This window comes from Andrena cerasifolii, chromosome 9 (genome assembly GCF_050908995.1).
Source record: "Andrena cerasifolii isolate SP2316 chromosome 9, iyAndCera1_principal, whole genome shotgun sequence".
Lineage (NCBI taxonomy): Eukaryota > Metazoa > Arthropoda > Insecta > Hymenoptera > Andrenidae > Andrena > Andrena cerasifolii.
The window spans coordinates 12,374,542-12,400,768 of NC_135126.1; the positions used below are offsets into that span (position 1 = coordinate 12,374,542).

General features: G+C 50.1%; 1 protein-coding gene across 2 annotated transcripts in view; it reads right to left on the reverse strand.

Annotated features, from left to right (window-relative positions):
* Window positions 1-217: 217 nt before the first annotated feature.
* LOC143373027 (cell adhesion molecule Dscam2) overlaps window positions 218-26,227 on the reverse strand; it is a 159,249-nt gene continuing 133,239 nt past the window's right edge. Inside the window, exons 8-26 of one of the 2 annotated variants that reach the window (XM_076819792.1) lie at window positions 24,000-24,144; window positions 22,363-22,625; window positions 21,092-21,253; window positions 19,394-19,675; window positions 11,483-11,788; window positions 10,600-10,899; window positions 9,783-9,914; window positions 9,476-9,615; window positions 8,186-8,349; window positions 7,571-7,785; window positions 6,323-6,910; window positions 5,931-6,200; window positions 5,245-5,699; window positions 4,768-5,041; window positions 4,522-4,680; window positions 4,280-4,434; window positions 2,450-2,669; window positions 1,881-1,971; window positions 218-1,793 (exon numbers count right to left, since the gene is read on the reverse strand). In XM_076819792.1, coding sequence (XP_076675907.1) covers window positions 1,541-1,793; window positions 1,881-1,971; window positions 2,450-2,669; window positions 4,280-4,434; window positions 4,522-4,680; window positions 4,768-5,041; window positions 5,245-5,699; window positions 5,931-6,200; window positions 6,323-6,910; window positions 7,571-7,785; window positions 8,186-8,349; window positions 9,476-9,615; window positions 9,783-9,914; window positions 10,600-10,899; window positions 11,483-11,788; window positions 19,394-19,675; window positions 21,092-21,253; window positions 22,363-22,625; window positions 24,000-24,144 — 4,574 coding nt within the window. In that variant the 3' untranslated portion in view covers window positions 218-1,540. Of the gene's footprint in view, window positions 1,794-1,880; window positions 1,972-2,449; window positions 2,670-4,279; window positions 4,435-4,521; window positions 4,681-4,767; window positions 5,042-5,244; window positions 5,700-5,930; window positions 6,201-6,322; window positions 6,911-7,570; window positions 7,786-8,185; window positions 8,350-9,475; window positions 9,616-9,782; window positions 9,915-10,599; window positions 10,900-11,482; window positions 11,789-15,958; window positions 16,301-19,393; window positions 19,676-21,091; window positions 21,254-22,362; window positions 22,626-23,999; window positions 24,145-26,227 lie in introns of both variants that reach the window. The other variant, XM_076819791.1, reaches the window with a different exon arrangement.

A 26,227-nucleotide genomic window follows, 5' to 3' on the forward strand; every position in this document is an offset into this window, starting at 1 on the left:
CATATATTATAAAGTATACGATTTGTCAACAGATCGATATCTCTTCTTTCGACGCCGGTGGTTTCACGTGGCCTCAGCCCCCCGGGTCCCGACGTAACGAGAGACAGAGTACAAGACTCAAAATTCGTCGTCACAGTGCCGAGCGTGAACGATCGATTGGTTGTACAGTGAACTGATTCGATGGGCAACACATGTATAGACACGGCGGATGAGTAATTTCTCCATTAACGACAGTCGAATAATCCTTCATTTCCTTCTGCTCATTTTTGCTTGCTTATGGTATCGGATCGGTCCGTCGATCGTTAATCGACGCGCGGTTTCGAGAACGCGGGGGAAACATCGTTTATTTTTTTTGCTTTTTGGTATTTTCACCTCTTGGCTGCGTTTTCGTTTGCCGAGGTACAAGTACGTACATTTAGCATGGTGGTACAGACATCTTACAGACAATATGCTTTTATTTTTTGTTCAATGAGTTAAGATTTTACTCTATAACGCCTCTACTAACGTTTCAGCCTCTGGCGATTGAGACGACATCAACGATAACGACGAACATCATTGTATTCACGTTTTCTTCGCCTAGTTTCGCAGTTTCTTACTTATCTATACACACGTATAACACACTCTTCGTGGAGACGAGAAGTAGCCGCGCACCCACGCGGGCTTAATCGATAATCGAGTCGGGTGAACAATCTATTCGCAGCTCGGAAGGATGATGGTCGAAATCAGTAGATTGAGAAACGATCTACGAAAGTGGAAGACCAAGTAAACTTGTTAATAAATGGCGTATTGCTCGCTCGGGATATGCACTCGTTAGAATGAAAAGTCGTTTGACCATGATCTTGCTGCAACTTAGTCTTAACGGTAGGACGAGTCGCTTTAATCGACGTTATTTATATACGAATAAAGATAATAGGAGTCTCTCTCGGTGAGCGTTCACCCACCCGTTACGTTACTTATAGTCGAGTATAATAGTTTGTCGCAGTCTTCGGCGTGAAACAGACTCAAAGGACGTCATGGTCGAGCTCGACAATATCAAACGTTACTTCAGCAGCCTGCAATGGAGTCCGCCCAGGTCCTCGAGCAGGACAAGTAAAATCTCTTACAGAGTAACAGTTTCTCCTGTTTCATTTTTAGAACGAAATGGCAGTCGGTAAATTGGATCGATAAACGTCCCCCCCGGAAGATTCTAGGACGTTGATAATTATCGAATCACCGTGACAGGGGGGACCGACGAGATTGATTCCCAGTTCCACGAACGGAAAGCATCAGAATCGAACTAAGTGGCAGTTTAAAGAACACATCGTCGAGTTAGTACATTCGTTTTATAGGATTACGATTGACACATTCCCATCGACGTAGGCCAGAAACACGAACAAGTAGGGTCGCGTGTTTACTCGGCGGCCGCTTGGTGGACGGCCTGCCCGATGTAATTAACGAAAGACGGACCACGGTGTTATCTTTACATCGAGATAGTTAGAATGGGGTTTTTTCTTTCGTTTGCAGCATCGCCGTGAAGGTTCACCGTAGGTTCTACACTTATTTACACCGCGATTACGAAGTCACGGACATTTCGTTGGCTGGCGTGGCCGCGATCGAGGTCGCACTCGGCCTCGCTTAGCTCAAAGGGGTCGGTGAAGCCCCTAGGTGGGGCCAGCTTGGGGGTGAACAGATTTCCTGATCCATCACGCTCCTGGTCCCGATTGCTCGACTGGTGCTTGGGATGGCCAAGCCCGGTGATTGGGCCGAAGTTGGAACGGGTCTCCTCGCTGGTATGACGCGCCAGCTGTAACATCCTGAGCGAACGAGCGCGCCCGGTCGATTATAGCTCTACCTGCACTCCTGCCAGCGCTCCGCGAATGGATACCGAATTCAACACTTACTTGGGTCTTCCCCTTCCAGGAAACGATTTTCCCTCAAAAATCGGTGAGGATTCTGTAGACGTGCTACATTCTGGTCCGTGGTACAGGAAGTCTGTAAACAGAAAACGGGCCGATTTTCCCACAGCGATCGACACGAGCATTCCTTCAGCGATCTCTACGCCCTCTCCTCCCCCCCGCCGCCCTCCCCCTACACGCCTACCCATCGATCCCGTTCCACAGTCTGGCGACAAGCGCAACACAAGCTCGCGGATGCTCGGTCAGAAATTTCGGTGCACTCTAACGAACGTAGACAGGCAACGGGAACGGACGTTTCCGGTGGTGGACTGCGGTGCTTGGAAAATCTCGCGATGCCTCGCCTCCCCTCTCGTTTCCCTTTCGACGGACGGCGAAAGGATCTCGAGGTGGAGCGCGAAGCCGGCGCGACAGATAGGATCGAACCAATCGGAACAGATCAGAGAAAGAGAGAGAAAAAGAAAAAGAGAAAGAAAGAAAGAGAGAGAGAGAGAGAGAGAGAGAGAAAATAAAGAGACTAGCCGTTAAACCGAATAGAAGGATGAAATATTGCATACTGTGGACACGCGAGTCGGCCGCAGACACCGAGTGGTGCGAATCGACGAGGTGATTGGAAGACTCGGTTCGGCTGCTGGTCCCGACTTCCGTGTCGCTATCCGAGCCCTGGGTGTCGTATTCCTCCGACTCGGACTTGCCCTGACTGACTTTGTGCGTTTTGTGCAACGGCGCAGAGGACGAACGGCCTCCGCGCACCTTAGTGTACCGGTTGCAATCCGACTGCAATCAGACGGAATTGGTTCGATGAATTGGCACATCGCACGAGGAAACGAGGAGACGCGCTACACCGATCTTTCCCTCAACGATCCCCCGTTAATCCCTGTTACAGTAAGGCATTCGTAGCTAAGCTAGATAGGCTCTAGATCAGAGCCATCGTCTGTTCGAAGCGTGTAAACTGAACTGTTCGGATCTTGGCCACGATCTACACCGATCGCAGTGCCACACCGCTGTGCCACCCTGATTTGCAACAACGCCCGCGAATGCTCTTGGCCCGCTCGCTACGCGAACAACGCCCTGGATGAGGGGGAATCGAACGACATCGAATGGCACTGATCTAGCTAAGATCCCGCACTACGGTCGTTCTCTATCGCAGCTCGCCGAGTGACGATAAATACAGGTCGCATTGCAACGATGATTCGATACAGAGTGTGTTTCTTATTCTACAGCTAGATGAGCTATGACAAGAGTTGGCGAGAGATGTGTAGAAATGGCGAATATACATGTAAGAAGTATCGTTTGCATCGGTGTTGCGGTTCCTCGATGGACTGATCAGGACAGATGCGAAACGAAGCAAGGTGGGACCAGCAGTCACAATGATCGATTCTCTATTGATGCACATCTGTTCTACTCGATCCCGCGCGTCTCTACTGAATCTCTTGCTAGGACCCGGCCACCGCCGCGCCGCGGAAACGGGCCGCGCGTTCCCGCGTCGACTAAATCGCGACGGCGCGTGCCTCTTCGACTTCTCGATTAAACCACGGTTACAAAAAAAAAAAGAGTACAAACAATCTCCGTGACAGACAAATTTCTAAAGAGTCCCGAAGCTAGGCGACGGCACGCGCGAACGGAGCGCGATCGGGAGTTTTGCGCAATGCGTTTTGGAGCGGAAACTGGTGCAGCATGCTGAAGCAGACTCGTACGTTTTCTCCTTTAGTCGTAGTATTATATTGCAGGTCACTTTTCATTGGTTTCCTTTTACGCTCGTTTAGAGGAGGGGAGGCACAACAGAGGTGACAGGAAGGAAGCGAAGCTTTGAGACGGATGTTTCCTTTAAAAGAAGATAAAAGGTCGTACGTATTATCTATCCTTCGTATCATCTTTCCCGATGAATGAAGTCGACGAATAAAATGTACCAACAATTCCCATTAGATAACGTTCCCCGCGAATGTAGGTACCTTTTGCGTCCGTATGATTTTATTTCAAGATTCGTGTTGTCGAATTTCTACTGGCAACAGTTGCGGAAAGAAGAGGGAAATGATCTGTTCACTTCCAAGCGGAAGAAAGCTTTTAACAGTAAGATATCCACGCTCATTCGTAACATGGCCCGTGTATTTCAGTGGCTATGATCGCGGCTTGGTGCCCAAAAAAGCTGTTAACGATCGACGCGCACCGGTTTAGAGCGGGAACGTTTAATTCCTGACGTACGAACTTTTACCTGGCGACAATTGAACGTCTCGATTTTTCGAGATCGCCAGCGTGCCTGAATGGAAGAGCATGCGGTGTGCGCAAGTGTGTTCTCCCACTGGCTCGATGCTCGGTGAATAGACGCGAAAGGTGAATGGTGGAAAGCGATCGTGAATGACAAAAGCAAACTGAACGACGGACGATACCTCTCGTAATTGAAGAGTATCGGCGGCGGACAGTCGGGGATCGTGGTAGACGAAAGTCTGAAGAGGAGCCGCGGAATTACAGCGGCTGTCGCCTCCTGGTGGGACGCTCTCCTCCAACTGGAACGTGGCGTACGGGTAGATGTCCTCCGAGTATTCTGTAATCATTTCCCAACACGGTTCTTCACCACTTGTCGCTCGAGACACCGTCGGCCGATTTCATTCTAATTCATCGAGTAATTTACCTGGGATCTTCTCCAATGTAGCCATGTCGTGTATCGGCGAGCGTGGCGGCTTGCGCACGGTAGCGTAATACTGCTCCCGCTGCTCCATGTTCTGTTTATTGTCCAAGGCGGCCGCGGTCTGAGCATCGTGCAGACTCGCCATTTCCCCTAAAAATGGACCTACGGTCACCGTTGTTAAGTGTTACGCTCCGCGCGGGCACGCGGCCCGGCAAGGTTCGCGGATAAGTCACGCGGCTCTCTACTAACGTTTCCGGAAACAGTAAAACACCGCGCCGGCGGCGGCGATAACCGCCAGCGAGCTGAGTATCAGCGGTATAATGAGCTTCAAGTCCGAGTAGACGGACGTGTGCTGGGGTATGTAATGATCGATCTCCACGGTCGGCATCGTGCTGCTTGTGTGCGGTTGCAAAGTAGTTATCGTAGACTTGGCGACCGAGAAACCCGCGTTATTGTGCGCCCTTATTCGGATGTCGTACGTCGTTCCAGATTGCAGCTCGCTGAGCGTGTATGTCTTTTGTACCTGAACAACGAACACTCCAGTTATTACCGTAATATCGAGGATCCGTGTCGCTTTATTCGCGCGTAACGACGTCTACTTGTCCCCGTTATTGCCATTGTCTGCCCAACTCGGAGGAACAAATTTGTCCCGTTCGAAAAAGCTGCACGCGAAACTAAAGTGATCGGAGAAAGGAAGAACTGGATGTATCCGAAGACTTTCATTACCTCGATATTATTCGACACCGACGTCCAAATGTTCTCCCCGTTCTTCCTGTACTCCAGCTCGAAGTACGTGATCGGGCAGCCGCCGTCGTTCCACATGCCCAGGTGAAGGGTGATCCACGACACATTCACTATCACGAATTTATCGGCGTTGCTCGGCGGGTCTTCCGGCTTCGACCCTTTAGTGGTGGCCTTCACGATCTCGCTGGGCGATCCCATGCCGATCCGATTGAACGCGGTCATGTACATCTGATAGACATTGCCGCACCACAGACGCGACAAGACGTAACTGTTGATATTATAAGACACCTTCACCTCTTCCCATTCACCGGACTCCCGCTTGTAGTGAAGAATGTAACCCCTGATTTGCGCCCCGCCATCGTCGCCGCTCTTCCACTGGACGTTGATCGAATTACTCGTCGTGCTGGTGGCGTGAAGTAGCGGGGCTGCCGGCGGAACTGCGAAACGATCGTGATAGAATTATCATTTCACCGTGGTCTGCACTGTTACACCATTCTCCTATTACTCTTAACCTAGGATCTAATCGATTTTCACCCCTCGTACGTTTCCTCCCGACAGAAACTTCTCCGGCGCGCAACGAATGTCCCGGCTATGGAACATCGACACCCTATACGCGTCGACTACGTTAAAAGTAACGCCACTGCGAGACAAGTGTTTGAAATCCGTACCTTGCACGGTTAACCGGTGCATGATACTATCGGAGCCATGGCTGTTCTTCACGTAGCAGGTGTAATTCCCGCTGTCCTCTCTGTGGAGGTCCATGATCTGCAGCGAGCCTTCCGGTAACAAGGACACCCTGGCGGACGACTTCACTATCTGGCCCCATTGTTTCCACGTCACCGAGGGTTCAGGCTTCCCCACTGTCTGGCACGGCAGCGTCACGTCCTGCTTCCATGGGACGACCAGTACAGTGCCGAACGAATATATCGCTGCTCGGACTGACGATAACCGAAAGCAGTGGTTACTCTGAGGCCTCGTGTAGCGACAGTGGTAAAGGCACTTCCAACAGGAGGCGAAACATTATCGGTAGCACCGCAATCTTACCGTTCCCTTTATTTACCTTCGTTCGAGGGCGAGATGGTGATGTGCTGAGTCTGCGGCCCCTCGCCCACCGATGTGACGGCCGCGATACTGAACTCGTACTGGTTCCTCTTGTGCAAATTCTCGACCTGGTAGCTGGTCTGGTACTGCGCGAGCGGGCGTCTGTGCCGTTTTCCCTCTGGGCCGCGGATATGAACGTTGTAGGCCGTGATGTTCCCGTTGCTCCTGAGGGGCGGTTGCCAGGACACGATAATTGATGTCGCGGAGCTGACGACCGCCTTCACACCCGCGGGCACCTCCGGAAGGTCCTCCTCGGTGACGCAATAGAGAGGCGAGGAGGCGACGCCGTCCCCGGCTCTCGTCGACGCCAACACTTGGACAGAGTAGTTCGTGTACTTCTCGAGGCCGTGAATCACGACAGTCAAGGCGCTGGTGATCTTCATTTCCGACTTGGCCGACTCGGTCAGGGCGTCCATGTTCTCCCATATGACCTTGTAGCCTTTCAGGATACCGTTCAGACTGGAGTTGGGCGGCGCGTCCCACGAGACCTGCAGTGATTGCGAGGAGAGCGCCGTGCACCGTATGTCTTGGGGCGAGCTGCTCGGCACTGAGGACATTTCGACAGCCGTCAGAAATCAATTGCTACGATCTATTAGATTCAACTGTATTCGAGAGATTCTAGTAAACTTCCTTCCCGCATTCTGTGCAGGGTTGAAGACGTGAAAAAAGAAATGGCAAACCCTCGGGGGCGTCTCGGATGACATCCCGAGCATAGTTGTTCCTCCAGGCAACTTTAGAATCCGACCAGGCATCCCATCTGTGGGCTGGTTTAACGCGGAATCTGTTTATTTCGCGAGACCACGAGATGCCCCTAAGAAACACTCCTCCGCGAAAGTTGGAGGCGCAGAAAGCACTTCGGAGTTTAACCCGGCCGCATTCACGACGCCAAGGATTAAAGAACTTATTTGCAAGCAGATCAGTTCCCGGCAGCGAGGTTGCCCGCCCCTGAATTTATTATTTATTCGGAAGCCAGTGTCGGATATACGGTGGTTGGTATTCATAGCGGAATTCATGATGGGCACGCGGCATCGAGTATTATTCTGTTCATGAATTTTTGAGCGCCGCTGCGCGGACTCCGCTCGGTTAAATCTATCCGCCCGCTAACCCTGCCCCTTTGATGCGTTGCCCCTCATGATTGATTGCAAATCAAGAGATAACTTCTCTCAGTCGCTTAACCAAGATCTCTGACCGTCCGACATCTGCTTACCGTCTTCCAAAGTAGACGCAACAACTTCCGGCGTCATGGGGCCCTGGCCGAGCGCGTTGTAAGCCTGCACCACAACACTGTACGGCGTAAACTTCTTCAAGTTCGTCAGCTGATACTGTCTACCAGGCATCGAGGTCCTTGCCAGACCCAAGGCCACGTTGGCCGTGGAAATCCGCCTCTCCACGGTCCTGTACGTGTACTGGTCCGCTGTCAACCTAGACATCGCGTTCGTAAGATCACTTACCTAATTTATAGAGCTGCTTAAATCCCGACCGTAATCTTCTCTTTCGCACCGAATAACAGAAACTGACCGTAGGTACCGAGATAACAAGGAAGACGAGCGCGCTTGAATAAGAATCCCCTTGGTTCGCTGGCAAACGGTAGTGTAACGAGTTTCGAAAATATTTCAACGTCAATGTTTTCCGCGGGAAGTAAACGAGAAAGCCACAGGCGGGCAACTGTTATCTATCACGGCTCCGGAGAGTGTAGGATATCAGCGTTACTCGAGAAACACGCGCCTGCAATGCAATTTGGTATGCGGCCGCGGCATAGGAAACGTATTCGAAGGTATCGGTAGAGCATCGTTAAAGGGCGCCGGTTCCCTTGGATCGTTACCGCTGTTCCTTGTAGCCGACACGATAACCGAGTATCTCCCCGTTCCATAAATCATGATCAGGTGGATCCCAGATGACGTTAAACTCGGTCGAGCTGACAGGCTCCGCCTTGAGATTTCTCGGCGGGCCGCCCGGCTTCTCCCCTTCAGTCGTCGTTTCCAAAATCTGAAAGAAGGAATAGGTCGCGAAATCCGACGTCAGATTAAACCTCCACGACCCTCCTTTCACGTCCCGTTCTATATTGGTCCCTCTTCTTTCGGACCGCCCCTGACATAGGGTAAAGGCAGGTAATATGGAACGTCTGATTTCAAAAGCTTGTTAAAAGTAGGGGAATTTGTTATTTTTAATAAAACTGATGTGTGAAAGTCGATCATCTAAAATGAAAAATTCAAAAGAATTTACTTATTATATTATATTATCTAGTATTTGAACGAAGGATTTTTCGAAATATTGATTTGGGAAAAAATGGCTGATGTTTAAAGTAAAAGTTTCATTTTTTATCATAAATCGTTTCTGATTTTCGTCAATTAAAAGAAAACTAAGCATCGGATAAAAAAATCCTTCGTTCAAATACTAGATAATATAAGAAGTAAATTCTTTTGAATTTTTTATTTTAGATGATCGACTTTCGAGCAGCAGTGGTCACCGCAGAAGCCCTTTTTTTAGAGAACCTTCGAGTGATGGACAATAACTCAGTTATTGATAAATATTTTTAAATAAAAAAATTACGATGCACGGCACTAGATGCAATCCTTAAAAGGAAAAAAGATTTTTTCAGAAATGTGTTATAGCTTTTGAGTAAAAAATTTCCAAAGACCACCCTTTTTTCGGCCTCCTGACTGAGCATGACCCCTTAATGCACATTTCAAAAACTTTTACACCTCACGAAAAATATAAACGTTTCTCTTTCAATAATGGATGCCCGACTGATACTCAATTGTCAGTATCATCATGTATTGTGTCTAGGAATCTAGTATACACGATTGCCTGAATTTATTTCGTTATCGAAATTTTATCGAAGTTCCATATTACGTGTCGTTCCATATTACCTGCCTTTACCCTACACCAAAAATAAAGCGCGCGCCTCGTTTATTCTTAATCGATCCCACTTGTGACGATCGTGACCAGAATTCACCGAGCGGGAAGACTAATTCAACGTAGCGTGTCGCTTTGAGAACGCAGGAGTACGAATCGACTGAACGTCAGTCACCGGTGGCACGTGAAAATGATTCGTCGCCCGACGCGTAGGAAAAGCGGGATCGATCATGCACGTCGAACCTGCGATACTTACGTCGCTGGCTTGACTCCGACCTAATTCGTTCTCAGCGTAGATTCTGAACTGATAGGTGACTGCTGGGCGCAAGCCGCTCACGTAAGCGTGAGCTTGGGTGCCTGGCACTGTCGTGTGAAACGTGTGATCGTGCCACACTTCTGCAAATCAGATCGACTCGATTATGAGGTGGGAATGAGTTCGGAACACCTGGTGAGCCCTATTCAAGCAACTCCCTCCAACAGCGTATCATCCTCGTTATATAATAATTCCAAGTTCCCGAGTGGACTGAACTTTTGTAAAACTATGATTCGCTGCGTCTACTTGCCAGTGTCAGTCTTGTACTCGATGATGTACTGCGTTATGGGGCTGTTGCCGTCTTGGCTGGTGGTCCAGCTGATGTTGATGTACCTGCTCCCCTTCTCGATCACGTGAAGATTACGCGGAAAATCTGGCGGCTCTGCTCGATCCAGAGAAAAGCAGAAGCATTATATCCGCCAGTCGTTGTTGATAGCGAATTGTTATGTTACGCGTCCCTGTATCGTTGTTATGCAACGCGACGCGAATCATCGATCCAAAACATATTTCATTCTGCGGCCACCGCTACGCGCGGTGGTTATCTCCTCTGTCGCTCGTACACGGCCGGGCGTTTGCGCGAAAACGCATTAAATTAAATGGACGAGTCGCCGAGCGCCAGTATACATTACGATAATTACGCGCGCGCCGCGACATCGTTATATGCAAATACCAAGAATCCGGAAACATTATCGAAATTGTTCCGTCCGAACGACTCCGATGCATTATGCCCGATAACGTCGTTATCGGGGATTATCGCGCAACGCTCGACGCGAAAAGGAAGAGGGGGAAAAAAAAACACTACCACTAAATCCCCGTCCGCCGACGGGATTCTTAATTCTCCCCTTTCTCCTCTTTTTCCTCGTTTTCCTCGCGATTTTTTAGCCCCCCCGGTCTCTGATTTACGTGTCTCGCGTTACGTCGATGCCGTGGATGGATAACGTTAATAATTCGTTCCCAAGGCGAGGCTGACGTAGGTGTTTTTGCTCCTTCGTTTTTCTCGCTTCGAGTAGGATATATGGTTTCCGGCGTTCGTTTGCTGCGCGGGAGGAGCTCGAGCGCGTTCTCACCTTGTATGTACAGGTGAATCGCCATCTCGTCATCGCCATAAGCGTTGGACGCGATGCAGAAGTACCTGCCGCTGTCCTCCCTGCTGGTGCTGATGAAGCCTAGGGTGCTGATCGTACCGTCCGTCGTGTTCTCCTCTTTCAGCGTGTAACGATAATCGGACAGCTTCTGCTCCAACTGAGCGCCAGCCTTTTTCCAAAGTATTTTCAAGGGATGATCGCCTTTCGCCTCGCATCGGAGCGACGCGTTCGAGCCGAGCCTGGCTGTTTGGTTGCGATGCTTCTCCACGAACTGGGCGGGAACTGTCCGGGACAATTCAGAACAGCGATACACGGTATTTAACTAGCAAGTATTCGGTTTAAACGGATAAAAACTGGTCCCCGCGAATTAACAAGTGCAAATCGCGCGCGCGCTGGTTAAACGGGAACGCGGTAATGGCAATTTTTAAGCGGTTCCACAATAAATTCCGACGGAAATACGTTGCAGCGGGATGTATCCCGAATGCATAAAGGGCGTGCCGCGCATTAAACGGTGAGCCATACGACGTAATTGCCGTAATTAGTTTCGCCGTTTTCCCCGCGCTCCTATCTCGGATAATTTCTGCAGGCGGGGGTGAAAAGTTAAGTGCAACGCATTGTTTGCGCCGTATTTTATAATTCGCGTGAGAAGGTCTACTCGGGTCTTGGCACTTGCATCGTTCCGGCAACATATCACGGGAGGATCGAAGGGAACCATTCAACTCGTTCCCCTTCGTTTACCCCCCTGCCGTTCTACTCGCCGTTTTAACACCATCTTGAGACTCGTAAGTCTATCAGGCGGAGGGAAGAAAAAACGGCTGTTCCGTAAGAAACGTTGCCGTAGATCTGGGCGAAGTAGACGTCTTACCGTTCACCGTCAAATGGACGACTTTGCTGAGGCCAGCGCCGATCCCGTTCACCGCCTCGCATAAGTAGAATCCCTCGTGGTCCTCCTGCACTCGGCCGAACACCAGCGATCCGTTCGAGTGTATCCTCAGGTCTTGGGTGTGCTCGTGCGTGACTATGTCGCGATAATTGCCAGGTTTCTTTCCGCTCGCACGCCGCCACGTGACCGCCGGGGGCGGAAAGCCGTCCGCGTGGCAGTGAAGCACCAGCCTCGACATCCCTTCGGAGGCGCGGACATCTTGGGGCTCCATCACCCAACGGGGTGGCACTGTTTCATAACGGCCGGTCGTTAGTTACCCTTCGCGCGAGGGCGAGTTTCGCGAGGCGACGACGCTGGCATCTGAAATTTCATCGTCTCGTTTCCCTGCCATTTCACTTGCAGATTACGACGACGACTTTTAATGGATCTTGAATCCCTCTCACTCTCACTCTCACTCTCTCTCTCTCTCGTGTCTCTCTTTCACCCCGACACAATTATCGCGGTTGAAGTCGTTAATCCTTGAAATTTTGACGAGTCCAACATCGTGCCCGCGAACGGATTGAATTTGTTAATCGGTCCAGGGAGAGCCAGAGAAACGAAGACGCGGCGAGGGTGATGCTTCTGGCAGCGAGCCGTTTCAGATGCCATCGCGTCTGTGTCTAAGCTTATTGCGCCGAGGCAAGAGCGAAGTTCTCGAATTGGCCTACTGCAAGTTCCTACTTCAGCGCAAAAGTGAAACAAAAGACGTGACTTAAGGGTCGAGAGAGGGAGGGGAAGGAGCAGTGGTCCGGTTCTCCACGGGAGTCCGAACTGTTAGCGACGTGGAACTTCGGCGGGATCGTGTCGATCGTTAAATGTGTCGGATAATTGCTCCCTCCCTGTCTCGATCGCGTGAAAAGGCAAGACAGGAGTAACGCGTGGAGACGAGAAGGTGGTAGACGTGACCGAAAGATAGAAAAGAGGGGGCTGGTCGTGTGCGAGGAGAGAACGTACGGTGCGATACTTAAGGTTTCCCTCGGTCCGTGATAAAACTGCTCTAAACAACGTGAACGATAAACACGGTGGAAACCACAGTCAGAATAGAACGGTGCAGAACATCAGTGCTGTGCGGACATTTCGATCCAAGAACAATGCGGTGATTGTGCGTTTGCGTACATACACGTGAGTAGGGAACAAGGACTTTCCTCGGACTTATTCGAAACACTTTCGCCGGTTTTGGCGCAGTTTATTCGATAGCTGTACGTGGCGAGTAATTCTTGGCACGCTGACTCGCGATCGCGCGTTTCAGCCAGATCATCCCCTCTCCCCTGCGAAACTAATCCGCGGGCCCGAAGCGGCCCAAGGTCTCGCCGGATTCTTCGGCGGCTTTCGGTGACGCGCAAATTAATTATTCGCCACGTAACGTCGAATCGATGGAGTTGAAGTCGTTGTCGTGGGCTAAGCGGCCTCGGGGAGACGGTTTGGGAGGACTTTCTCGGGGGACAATAAGGGGAGTGTCGCGCGGAAGGAATTGGTGCCAAGTGTTCCGTAAACGGCTGAACGAAATAACTAAGAATAAATGAGGAGGCAAGAAAACCAGAGAACAGAAAGGTGTCGGTGCATATATGCGTGTGCTGATTAAGTGAACGGAGCCGATAGTCGGCGCTCCAAGTTGAAGTTCGAGCAGCGGCTGGCTGCTGGTACTCGTACGAATTCAAGATGAAGAGGTGCTACGCCGAAGCCGAAATTTTCGCAAAACTGGCTGGTGCCCTTTCATGCAGAATCCCTTTCCTTCGGAGAGCACCGCGATCCCAGCTTCCGTGTCATCCAACTTCGTGATCACGAGCACGTCCCCCCCCCCTCCCCCCTCCGCCCCGCGTTTCTCGAACCCCACAGCTCGTCTCCCGTCGCTCCAGATTCTTACCGTTCTCCGTATCTGTCTACTCCTTTGGCGGTTCCTCGAGAAGCTGGCACGCCCGGGGCTAGGATCGCGGTACCCTGGCCGAAGTCGAAGATCGGGAGAAGTGCGGTTTCATAGACGGTGCGCCTGTGAAATATATAACTAGACAAAGTACGGTGACCATGTATAGTGAAGACGCTATCATATTGTGCGGTGCTCAAGTGCGTTTGGTGCGTCGCTTTGCTGGCTGGGCGGCTGCTGCTGCATTTTATTACGGATTATTACGGATGTGAATCTAGAGCTGCGTCTTTTCGACAGATGGACCGTCAATTATACTTTATTAATTGCCCCCCTCTGACACGGTGTAAATGTAGGGGAGACCGGGGCTAGTTGACACAGGGGCAGGTTGATACAGACGAGTTATTCCTATGAATTATTACGGCGAATTATTTCCTACGATCCAGCGCGCGTATGTGTACTATTACCCGGCCGAAAGAAGATCCCCAAGAGGCGGGCTCGAGCATTACAGTCCGTCGCTATGACGATTGATCGAATCACCTATTTGGGCACATTTTTAAAGACGCGGCACACGTATTTTGGTTATTGGCTGAAGTAGGCACATACATTGTCGCACCGCGCGACGAAGAGAGCGAACAAAACACATCGAGATCGGGTGGAATAGAGCGATCTGACCGACGAGCGCCAAAGCAATAGCGTAGGCATCTCAAACGGTTAACCATTAATATATAATAACATAAAAATTTCCTTATTTTTCACAATATATTCAGGAAAGTATTATCATTGGTTTGGTTAGATTTTTCTGATTAAAATAAACCCAAACGCAATGTCGCACAGATTGTTTGAAAAATAAGGAAATTTTTATGTTATTATATATTAATGGTTAACCGTCTGAGATGCCTACGCTATTGCTTTGACGCTTGTCGGTCAGATCGCTCTATTCCACTCGATCTCGATGGGTTTTGTTCGCTCTCTTTGTCGCGCGGTGCGACAATGTATGTGCCTACTTCAGCCAATAACCAAAATACGTGTGCCGCGTCATTAAAAGTGTGCCCAAATAGATGATTCGACCAATCGTCATAGCGACGGACTGTATCGCCCGAGCCCGCCTCTTGGGGATCTTCTTTCGGCCGGGTAATAGTATGTTGACGTTAGCAATCATTTTTTAACTATTTCCGTTTATATAGAGAAAAATTGAATAGCTGTGTTCACTTTCCAGTCTGTGTTGAGACGTTATAGAGAATTTTATAACTCGAATTAATTTAATAAATGCGTTTTCTCTGGAGCATGTTGATGCAGTGTATCAATTTTCCCCGACTACTTTTGACTGAATTTTGTCCTTTTATTTTGAGGAAACTGGTTCGAAATTATATCAAAAAGACAAATCGTGGCGAAATGTCGCAAGATATTTTTGAAAAGGCGTGTGTCGCAATAGAAAAAGACTCAATATCATTAAGGCAAAGCCCGAAAATATACAATATTGACAAATTGAGTTTATTAAGATATATTTAAAAAAAAGAAGAAGATACCTCATGTTAAAGAAGATAGAAAAAAATAAAAATCTTTTTCTATGATTGTTCAAAAATCTATTTGGTTTTTAGAATACGTCCTTGCTCATTTTTAGTCTATATTGTTGGAAATGTATCTAGATTAAAATTATAATTTTCAAATTTATTAGTTATCCATTAAATGGATACTTCACAGGTTGCCTTCATCCAAATAACATTTTTTCATTCCTTTTGTATGTATTTTCTCAAGTTTTCGCTTACTATATATTAAAGAGGAAGGACCAAAGCATATTTAAGCATATTTTTTACTAAGTAATTATTTAAAACAAAAATGAAAAAAAAATGAAAACTGAATAACGTATCAACTAGCCCCGGTCTCCCCTACTCCTGGATATTTTCTAATTAATTATTCGCGAAACGATCAGCGATGAATAGCGCGGATAACCGAGAAAGTTGGAATCCGCAGCCCTAGGTGGACAATCTCATGCTGCTTCGAATACGCGCGGCGATGGCTGCGGCTGCTGCTGCGGCTGCACGGCTGCGTTTACGCGTGATTACACAGTGATAACAATAAGAATATAGAATATACATATATATTAGCTCATCCACCGGAAACAGATCCATCAGATACTCCATTTACGATTAAGGATACCATGAAACACTTGAGACAACAGCGTGGAACGGTTCTATCGAAGCTATCCCCAGAATAATACACCACATCGGCATATCCAGAATTAGTACCTACTATTCTAAAGATAAGTGACCACCAGACGTATCTATTCTGACGCTTGCTTTGCCCATATGGAGGCACCGAATCTCATCGCGGCGACCCCATTTCAAGGTACATACCTTTAAGGCCAGGCGGGGCCGATACGCTGACCCGTTTCCGATGGACAACCACGTACGTGGGCAAGGTACCGACAAGATATAGAAAAAGGTGCGCTGCCAGGTGCAAGAGAACGAAAAGAAAGGTGGTTGTGAACGGCATTTCATTATAGCGGAGCGGGGTGCCGAAACCCGCGGCTCGGCGTTATATCTCTCGGTCTACTTTACCACGAACGATCAACTCGGCCGTCCAGAGGACCTCGGCCACGGAATTGCGCGCCAGGCAAGTGTAGTTGCCGGTGTGCGCTTCGCTCACGCGCTCGATAACTATGGTACTGGAATGGGCGTCAATGTTGGTTACGCGTAGCCCGGCGGGTGTCTGCGTGTGTCTGGGACCATTTAGGCCGGAGTTGCCGAAGCCAGCTTGACCGGGCCCGGCGATCGGCTCGCCGTCCTTGGACCAGGCGATCGCGAACGGAGGATCGCCCTTCTCGACCATGCAAGTTACCTGAGCGCGCACGCCCTCCGAAAGGTCCTTGTTAAAGCTAAAGGGAGCTATCGTGGGCGGAACTGCACAAAAAAAAAAGATCAAGCGGTGAGCGTATGTCGTCGGTGTATCTGTGTGCGTGTGCTGCGCGTGTATCCGATGCGCCCCTCGATCGGCAGGCGGCTCGGCCCCCGATGATCTCTCGGCGACGGCGTGGCCCCTGTTGAGAAGCATCCTTCGCTGGGCGATCAGTAGTCCACGCACGTTTCGGTGGCTCGAAAATGTTCGGTACGCTTGGAGATTGTTTGAGAATGTCGAGGCTTCGTGTATGAGGCGTGACAGAGTTCGGGGTACGGGCGGGATGGAGGTTGGCTTCGGTTGCTGCAAGGTGAACAGGGTTGTGTTTGGAGATTAATTCAGGGTTAGCCTCTGGGAGAGCGGGACTCTTCATCCTTGTCCAGATTCGAAATTAATAGTTGAAAGCTACGGGTCCAGGATTGCAACTTATTCTCCTAGAAATACCAGTTCTACAAACAGTTGCACCGCAATATGCAGATTGTTCGGTGCCTCTGAAACATCTGCGCCACCATGAATTTGAATATTACACTGTGCTACCTAATCCACGGCCCTTTGTACAAAACAAATTGCAATTTCATTAGCGAATAAACGGAAAGGAAATGCATTCGAATGTATTGCATGAAAACCAAGGAAGCAGCACATCCCTCCACTAATCCCATTGAGCGCGCTGCCACGCAGTCGTGGCTTGTCGCGATGGAATGGGTTCCGAGAATGGTCCTCTAAGGTCTGCGACGGTGCAAACGGACGTCAACGCCTTAGAAGGATCAGCCTCTTCGCGAAGTTTAATAACCCCATTGAAGCCTCGAAATTGATGGCATGGCGGTGTCGTTTGAACGCGGTCCGTGTGCACTATGCCTCGCGTAATGGACGTACGCCATCCTAACGTAATGCGATAATATCGGCGCTGCTTATCGACTTGGCTGTGTGCGTCATTACGCGTGCACCATTATATGAATAGGATGCGCATTAACATGGACGATGTCACCGTGGGCGCTTCGATGCGGTTATCGCACAAATGAATGGCGGTCCCGTAATAGAATAAAGGACCTATTTACGTTAGCGAACGTTATTAAAAGACCCGGGTATCGCTGCCGCGCCAGGATTTCATGGATATCGCATGGTTCATCGATTTAATATCTATCCCGCTAACGGCGCGGCCGCTTTGTCCGCCGTTGGGTCACTGAATTTTCGCTCTGCGCCCCCCCGCACGCATCCCCGATCGCCGCAGGAAAACGACGAAAACGCGTTACCCTTCTTCGAGGGTTTTCCGCGCCTGGCCGCGGCTCCCGATCCGGCGGGTCCCGTCGCGACGCGGGAACGGCGCGTAATGTCGCGGAACGACAATAATAACTCGCCTCGTTGGCCCCGGCCAACAGAGATACACGCCGTGGCAGGATATTTAGTGCCCCGGAGGTATTAGAACAGAACGCGGGCGGTTGTTTGAGAATAATTGAGAAGCCGTGCCGGGGTGGCAGATAGCGTGACGCTGTATGAGTAATGTCCAAAGGGGCGCGCAACCGTGCGCCCGTCGCGTGTACTCGCGCGCAGGGCGCGTTGGCTGCAGCGAGACAGTTCGGCAAATGAACAAACAAAAAGGCAAGTTCAATGTATGCTTGGCGATAAACGCGCGCGGCGTTTTACCAAAGGGAGCACGGAGGATGAATTCTGAAGTTTTGCGTGCCCGACTGGCTTTGCCGTCTTAAATTTAACACCTCAGGTGCCACGGACATCATCCAGATCATTATTCACTGTCGTTCGGCCTCGAAGCTCACGCGTACGCAACAGATTCGAAGGAAACTTTCAAAGAGGGTCCTGACCAGACGACGGATACTGTCTGCTCTCGGAGGAGCAACCAGTCAGACTCTTAATATCCCAGGAGGAAAGAATCAGACTATCATTTACTCTGACACTCGCTACGCGCGTACGCACACTGCCGCGCGGATCTTCTCCTCCCCTCCGATGTGTGTAACCGAGGATGCTGTTTTGGCTCGCCGCTTGTCACAGCGCGACACGTTGAAATCGCCCCTAGGCCGTTCGTTTCGTACGTACGTAGGTTCGCCAGTCGGGCAAGAGTTTCGTTCGTTCCGCTTGCACTGATTTGTTCGTCTAGAAAGGAGGGTGGTTTTTAATGCCGACCGCTCCGTCGCGCGACAGAAACGAAAACGAGGGAAAGCGGAACTGCAGCGGCTGCCAGCGGGTAAGAGAAACAGAGAGAGAGAGAGAGAGAGAAAGAGAGAGAGAAAGGGCAGGCTTGCGTGTGGACGTATGTATATGCAAACGAGCGTGAAAAGAGCGACGGGGGAGGAAAAAGAGAGAGAGTTCTACGAGGCAGAATCCTCGCCCGAGGACGAGGAGCGCCAACGATTGATCTTGCGTGCTTTAGCAACGAACTGGAGTTCCGAGCCGGTCGAGAGGTCCTGTCGAGTGCCGCGTGGCGATTAATATCGACGATCACGCGTGCTTTTCCCTTCGTTTTCCCCTGTCCATTCCACGGCCATCCAGCGTGCCGCGTCAACGACGATTGTGTCGCGTCAATTCGCCCACCGTATGAGGGATGGAGGGGTCTCGCGCTGAATAATACTCCCGATTAAGAACGTAGCGAAACGGAACGGGAGGTTCGAGGTGATACGCGGGGATGTTCCTCGGTTGCTTCGAAGGGTAGCGCGGCTGGGGCACCGAAGAAGATTCCCTGACGGACTTGTTAATACGGTGGGGAAACACAAAAGATGGTCGAGATTGTGATCGGTACGATGTAACGAAAAGTTCGCAGATGAGGAGTGTAGGGTGGTAAAATTTTCAGTCCTGTCCAAACGCTTCGTCAGCGTATGCTGGACACGAGCTTTCCATTGCGGGACGTGTGGTCGTACGCGTTCACAATGCGACTTCAACGACGACGGCGGTGGCATTCCGGGATCCACGGGATAGAGCATTCAGCTTCTCGATTTTTCTCCCTACAAATCGAGAGTGGAACGGGGCAGACCACCGTCATCGTTGTCGCGGATTGCACAGGGTTCCGCGGTGTGTCAGAGCGGGAAGAATCGCGGGGGGGAGGGACGTAGAAGTGTATCCAGGGGGAAACCGTGACGGCCCCTGCGTACCGTGGACCAATAGCGATGCCGTGTAAGTGGTTTTGGCGGCATCGTTGCTCGCAACGCACGTATAGTTGCCGTTATGAGCGGTGGATGCGCTCTGTATCCTCAATGCGAGATCGAACTCGTCGATGTGGTGGGTGCTGGCCTCCCTGGATTCCAATGGCCTGCCATCCTTCAGCCAGGTGATCTTCAACGGTGAATCGCCCTCGCTGACCACGCAGGTCACGTGTACCCGCGCGCCTTCTTGTATATGGGCAGGAAAGCTAAACGGATGGATTTTAGGCGGTACTGAAAATTACAGGAATCACGAGACATTTTATTTCATCACGGCACCGCGAACAAACCTCCTTTTTGTTATTCCCCATGTCGGTTTCACCGCCGAGAGTCTCGAGCTCGCGGGACCAAAGAAACTTTCCCCGTGAAATGGGATCGATGCCAGTTTACCTTTTTCTTTTTTTTTGTTCCCCCTATTTTTCGAAACGGTCGCGAGACGCCGCGGTAACGATTGAAGCGGAAACAAAAGCTGCTCGCATCGATCGTTATCGTTCGACGCGTCGCCGGCTGGCTCGACGATGCCAGGGACTTTTGATTGCTCGTTCCTTTCTTTGCCGCCCTCTCGATGCGATAGCTCGACTCTGGCGATTCGATTCGAATAACGTTTTCAATGCTCCGTGTCCCCTTAAACCGATTACTCCCTTCTTGTCGCTCAGCGAGACGCGCGCGTTCTCCTCTCGACTCTCGAGTTGAATCACAGTATGCAAGGGGTGGTTTCATGTATGTGTGCGTGTACAGGGTGTTTCACGGTCGTCGCCTGGACACGACGTTCTTTTCTCGGTTCGATACGGTCGACGACACGTTTTATGTGCCCTACCTGTGGAAACGGCTCAGCCGTGATTGCTGCGTAAAAATCGTCGATCTGAAACCGTTATTAACCCAAGGAAATGCATCACAGTCATATCGGTTCGGTATCATTAAACTGGATATGAACAAATTCATTATAGACAGAATATTTAATACGTTTCGCGTCGATTGGAATAACAGCGCGCGTCGAACAATCGCGGCACGGTCTATTTGGTATGGCGGAAATCAACTCGACACAGCGAAGCCATAGTTTTTAATTAAACATTCCGATGATAATATTCCAGCCTGAAATGGGAACCATTCCAAACTGCGAAGACCTACGAGCTTGCCCGCCGAGGGAAAAACGAATCGGATAGAATTTCTTTCGAAGCCGTGGACAGCGATTGCAATTTGCGAATACCGCCGCAAATGGCGCGCGAAACCGTAGAAAAGACGTCGACCGAGTTACCCGCGAAAGAGTGGAAGACGAATGCGCGGGACAATTATGATCCGTACAGATTCTGGAGGAGGACGTCCCGTTTACTTTCCAGGATTTTAGCTCGCAGCCGGCAAGCATGTAACGCCTCGGATGACTTCTCTTCGTAAAGACGACACGATGTCATTGCGTTTCAGGGGGAGAAACTTCGCGGCCGATTACAGGGACGCTGCTCGTCGACCCGTAGCCTCCCCGCGCTGTCAAAGCAGGGAAAATCCTGACAGAGCGGATCAGCGCCGACGACGAGATACCCCGAGAGGGCGGCGCGGCGCGACGCACGGTGTTATTCCAATTTAAGCAGATAAAATCACTAGCGGGAGGGCTGTTGTAAAAATGAAGCAGAGGGAAATAGAACGGGGAAACTTTACCTTTCACTTCGATGTGAACCGTCTGAGAATCGGAGCGGCCCTGCTTGTTTTTCGCTGTGCAGGTGTACGCGCCGTGATCGGTGCTGCTGTCGACATGATGCAGCACCAGCGTACCGTTCGGGGACACCTCCTGACGTCGACTCCCTGGCAGCACTTTACCGTCTGCGCCACGGAGAAACGCTTTTCAGTTCAATGAATCAACTTCCGAGTGGACCGATTCCTCCTTCCGCGAGCGAAGTAAATTGACAGCCGTAGAAGGAAAAGGCGTAGGAGCTCGCGAAGCACGGAGGAAGGCGAGCGTTTCTTTGGGAAATGAGTCGTCTGACGCGCAGAATTGTTTCGAGGTATGCCGTCGTATTTGAAAGGTGGAATCACTTCGAGTAACTGAATCTCCGATGCGTTCTATCGAAATCTGGGGCAACTTTTCCACCGTCGGCACGGTGGCAGGGGGAGGCCACTCGTCAAACATGAACAGAGACCATTACAGAAGCTTTATTACCGGCGTTAAGTAAATTTAACTACCCATAATGGTTCCGTAAACCGCGGCCGGGGCGATAAATTACGCTTGTATTGGCGGGGCTGTTTCCGCGGACATAGAATCACAGCATCTCTGACAGACTTCGCGTGAAACGCTCGGTGTCACGGTGCCGCGCGTAGTCGAGTTTTCAATCCGCTTTCGCAGTCGCCGAGTCGTCGACTTTGAAAGTGTTACGGGGAGGGGCGGCGCGGAACGGTATTGCGCTCACGCCGTTATGCTACATCGCTCGTAAAAGGGAGAAAGTTACCGGTACCGTTTGAAACTTCTCCAGGAGTTCGGTTCATCATTACCAGAAAAGAAACGCTCGAACTTTGCCGCGCAGGGGCTCGAGCGCCTCGAGTTACCTCGTCCGAGGAATAAAACCCACGATCCGCGACCCCTTCTTCTCGCCCTCTCGCCCTTTCCTCTCTACACCGGCGCGCAGAGCCGCTCGGGAAAGGGCGTTCATTTAGACTGCTCGAAAAACCGATGGTACTTTCGGTTCCCTCTGAAATTTCATTCGTCCCTTTCGCGCGGAGATTTACGAGGGTGGCTGACCGCCGACGGTAACTTAATGTCCCGCGAATATTTCAGCACCCTCGTCTCGATGCATGATTTTCGCGGAGCGGCGAGACGAAAAGATGGCGGTTAAAGGAGGCCGGGAAGGGTTGGAACAGTTTAGAGGGTGGCTCAACGAACGACGCACGAACGCGTCGGCTTTAATGTCTTCGATCGGGCGGGCACGATCACTGACCTTTCTCCCATGTGACGCTCGCGATTGGGAAACCAGCGACCGGACATTTGATGATGGTGGTTTCGCCGGCCACTGCGGCGTAGTTTCCCATCGGTCTGACGTGGGGCAGGCCGTAAATGTTGAGAGGAGCCGCGTGGTGCACCTTCGACACCCTGTTCGCAGCCGTGCATCGATATTCCCCGCCGTCCACCACGTGCACCACGCTTATGTTCACGTGTGATATTACGTCACCGTGCACTGTTACATACTGTCCTATCATAAACCTGCGAACAAGCACCGGAGGATTTTCGTTACGCAACGTTACACCGTTCTCCCATTTATCCAGGGCCGAGCAAAGAGGAATGGAATTCTTCTCGATCTCCTTTCGATTCCGCGACAATGGTTTCGAAAGACCGAGGAGCTGAATCTTCGTTTGAAGTAGTCGCGTATTTAGAGAATATCGTACTGCCCCATTGTCTCTTAGAGGAGGTAACTAATAGCTTCTAGAGACAAACTTTCGTCGTAGATGTTTGGGGATATTTCACCAAAAGCAGAATAGGGCCTCGAGGACGCTGAGGAAATTGAACTTTGAGGGACACGTATAATTGGAATTCTGCTAGATGGAATTATTGTTGACGTAAATTGTCTCTAGAGAGGTCCTTAAGGAATAAGGTGAACGTCCCAATTTCTGCTCATTTAAGAGATAACTCGTCATAAAGAAGGTGTACAAAATTTGTCTGTGATGAAAATTTGCAGAGTAATTGATTAATTCTTTAGTAATAAATCAATCAATTCAAAAACTATTTAAGAAAGCTATCTCAAGATTGTTAACTATTAGTAATTTCTAATTAAATATATAATGCTCTAAATGTCCGTATTTCTGCTCACGAAAAATAGAATTGTATGTATTGCCCCAAGCTCGTGCGACACTCGCGTAAATGTTTAAACAGTAACAATAAATGTTTAGAATTATTTTGTTGCAACTATAGTACAAGCGCAACGCGTATAATAATAAGAAAAATACGAAATGATCAGAAATGGGGACATCAGCAGAAATTGGGACATTCACCTTAGAGGTGCCAATAGAACAGCGGGGTATAGACGCTTCACACTTTATGAAATCCAGATGTGAACCACGGAAGCCTGCGTATATATGTACTCAGCGTTTCTACGTCTTCCGTTGCTCAGTGCCGTGCTCTGTAACTGAACTATTCTCAGCTATTTTAGTTAAATGACTAGATAACGAATTGGCCACCGTGCGTAAAAAAATAACAAAGCGAGATTGTATCGTCGCAAGGCTCCCACACGATCCCGTCAGATCTATCATTCTAAATCGAGCGGCTCTAAAAAGTTTAGACTGAACCCGGTTGATTGGTAATTTTCCCCTCAATTGGTTCAGAGAATCGAAGCCCGCAGGGAGGTATCCGTTCCCACGGGCGGCAGCGTTATAACCGGGATGCTGGTCTGATTTTCTGTCGATCGTAATACCCGCGGTTTAATAACCGAAAATAATTGCGTACACACCATCCATCGATTTTTGAGCCTGGCTTACCTCTCCCTGACTCCTTCAAATGGGAGCGAAATTCACGGCGTGACGACTCCCCTTTAACTCGTAATATTCCCTATCTGTCAGTGGGAAGTAGAAAGAGGTGTTATACCTGTCGTTCTGGGGCAGAGGAAATCCGTCCAGGCTCCAGGAGAAGTGTGGCGTTGGGTTTCCTGTGGCGATGCACTTCAGCGAGACCGAGGGACCAGGCTGGATAGTCTGTTCGATGAATTTGTATAGAAGCTGTGGCGCAGCATCTGAAACAGGCGCCGCTGTGGTTAAAGATTTCTCAATTATTGCTTGAAGCACCGACGAAGACAATTCAAAGAGTCCACGGAACGGAGAAGGTGAGCTCAGCCGCTAAGTAGTTCGAGTCCGTCGTTGGTCAGACCTTCAAGGTGCTGCAGAATATATTCGATCATCTCCAAACAGTTGAAAAACAAATTAAATCCTTTAATAGAATGAAAAATTCAAAATGTACAACGAGCCAGTGTATAGGCCTTTATATCCTGTTCTTCCTTGCACCATGCAAACAGGCGAAATTCTACCGCAAGTGGCTACGCGCTTCGTCTGCCAAGCACAACCAATACATTCAGCGCCGGGAGCTAAATGACGCTTCAACTAACATTATTACTGGGCCGGCGTGTTTCAATTTCACCGGGAAAATCGATCGCGTCGAAATTCGCCCAGAATCCATCGAGATTTCGAAATAATTCAATGGCGCGTGGATACACGCTATAAGCAGGTAAATGCACGCGGATTATTCACGGTGATTTACCATCGAGGATTGTACGCATCGCGTTCGCGGTTAGATTCCCGGCCCGTTGCACGCAAAAATACCCCCAGATTCCGAACTCGAGCATAGCCTCGGGCACTTTCGATTAAAGGAGACTGCGGCGTTACCGATTAATCTTGTAAGCGGCAGAGATCTGCTGCTCCTTGGATCGTCCGGCGTTAAATTTCACGACGGTCGGCTATGAAAACTAGATTCCCGAGGGCCGTTCACGCTCCGAATCTCGATGGGGTCCAGGCGGCGGCCGCAAATTCGGTGGGGCGCGGCGCGTGATGAGTTTACCTGCGGGGTAAAATTACGAAACACCGGCGTCGGGTGCACCTGCAGCTCAGGTGAGCTGACGGGGTCACGCGGACGGGCGCACGGTGGAAATGATCCTGGCCGGCCGCAAGGTGGGGTATTATGCACGCAACATTTACATGACAAGCCCCTGCACGCGGGCAGGACTATCGATCGGCGGTTTGACGCCTGAACTCGAGTGCCGCCTAGTGAATTAACCCCAAATTATAGAGCCGACAATAACCGAGGCACGGAGCTGCTCGGCTGTTTGCCCGCGGCGTAAATCAGGATGCCGTATTGCTTGAATGCCACGCCCCGTTCTGCGGATCTCGTATTATTGTACGCACGCCGGCTGCTCATTGTCCGTCCTTCGTTCCCTTGCGCCCCGTGCGCCACCCCCTCGCGCTCGTTTATCGAAAACTTCCCTGGCTGACCGATATCGCGGACGATTGTAGCCCGTGTACAACGTGCGCCCGCCGCGAATCGAGCATCGACGTTCAATTTGCGGATCGCCTGGCCGAGCTTTCAGTTGTCCCTGTTCAACGCGAGGTCTGCTCGATGAAATATCGCGAGCTTACGAGGCATTCGCGCGAAAACAGGGGGGGAAACGGTGAGTGGCCAGGGTGGAAGAATGCGAGCTTTCTTTCGAGGAAACGGCTTCTGTTTTCCCGCTCCTCTTTTCACCGCTCTTCCTTTTTGCATGGGCGAACATAGTTTCGCTGTTCATTAGCCGGAGGACTGCTCGAGTTGTCTGCTTTTTCTTTTTAAATCGAGCACTCTGGATGTATTTTATGCGTGAGCATAATGCGTAAACGTTACGATGATATTGGCATGCTAGGGAACGCTTTAGATCAGCTTGGTTCTGCAGTAGTACGAGTCAGTTATACAGTCGCCGCGTCGCAGGGCAGCGTTGGATCGTTACGTTACAGGTTTAGTTTATCTGTTTTGCGTTGCATCTGCATTTTATGGGTGACACTGTCGCAGCTTTATTATTAATTAATATGATTATATTATTATATTATTAATTTATTATTGTCGTTAGTTTATTAACGCGTGACACGTTCGGTTATTGGAAAACAGCTTGAGTTTATACATAATATAACCGTTTTAATCATTTAGAGCCACGGACGGCAGTTTATCAAAAATAATTCAATTCATTCTATCGCCTAATTGTCGAGTCCTCTTGTATATTTTAAAGGATCAGTGCGCCATTTCAGCTTCCATCCAAGCACCTGATCCCTGGTAATACTTGCGTCGGAATATCAGAG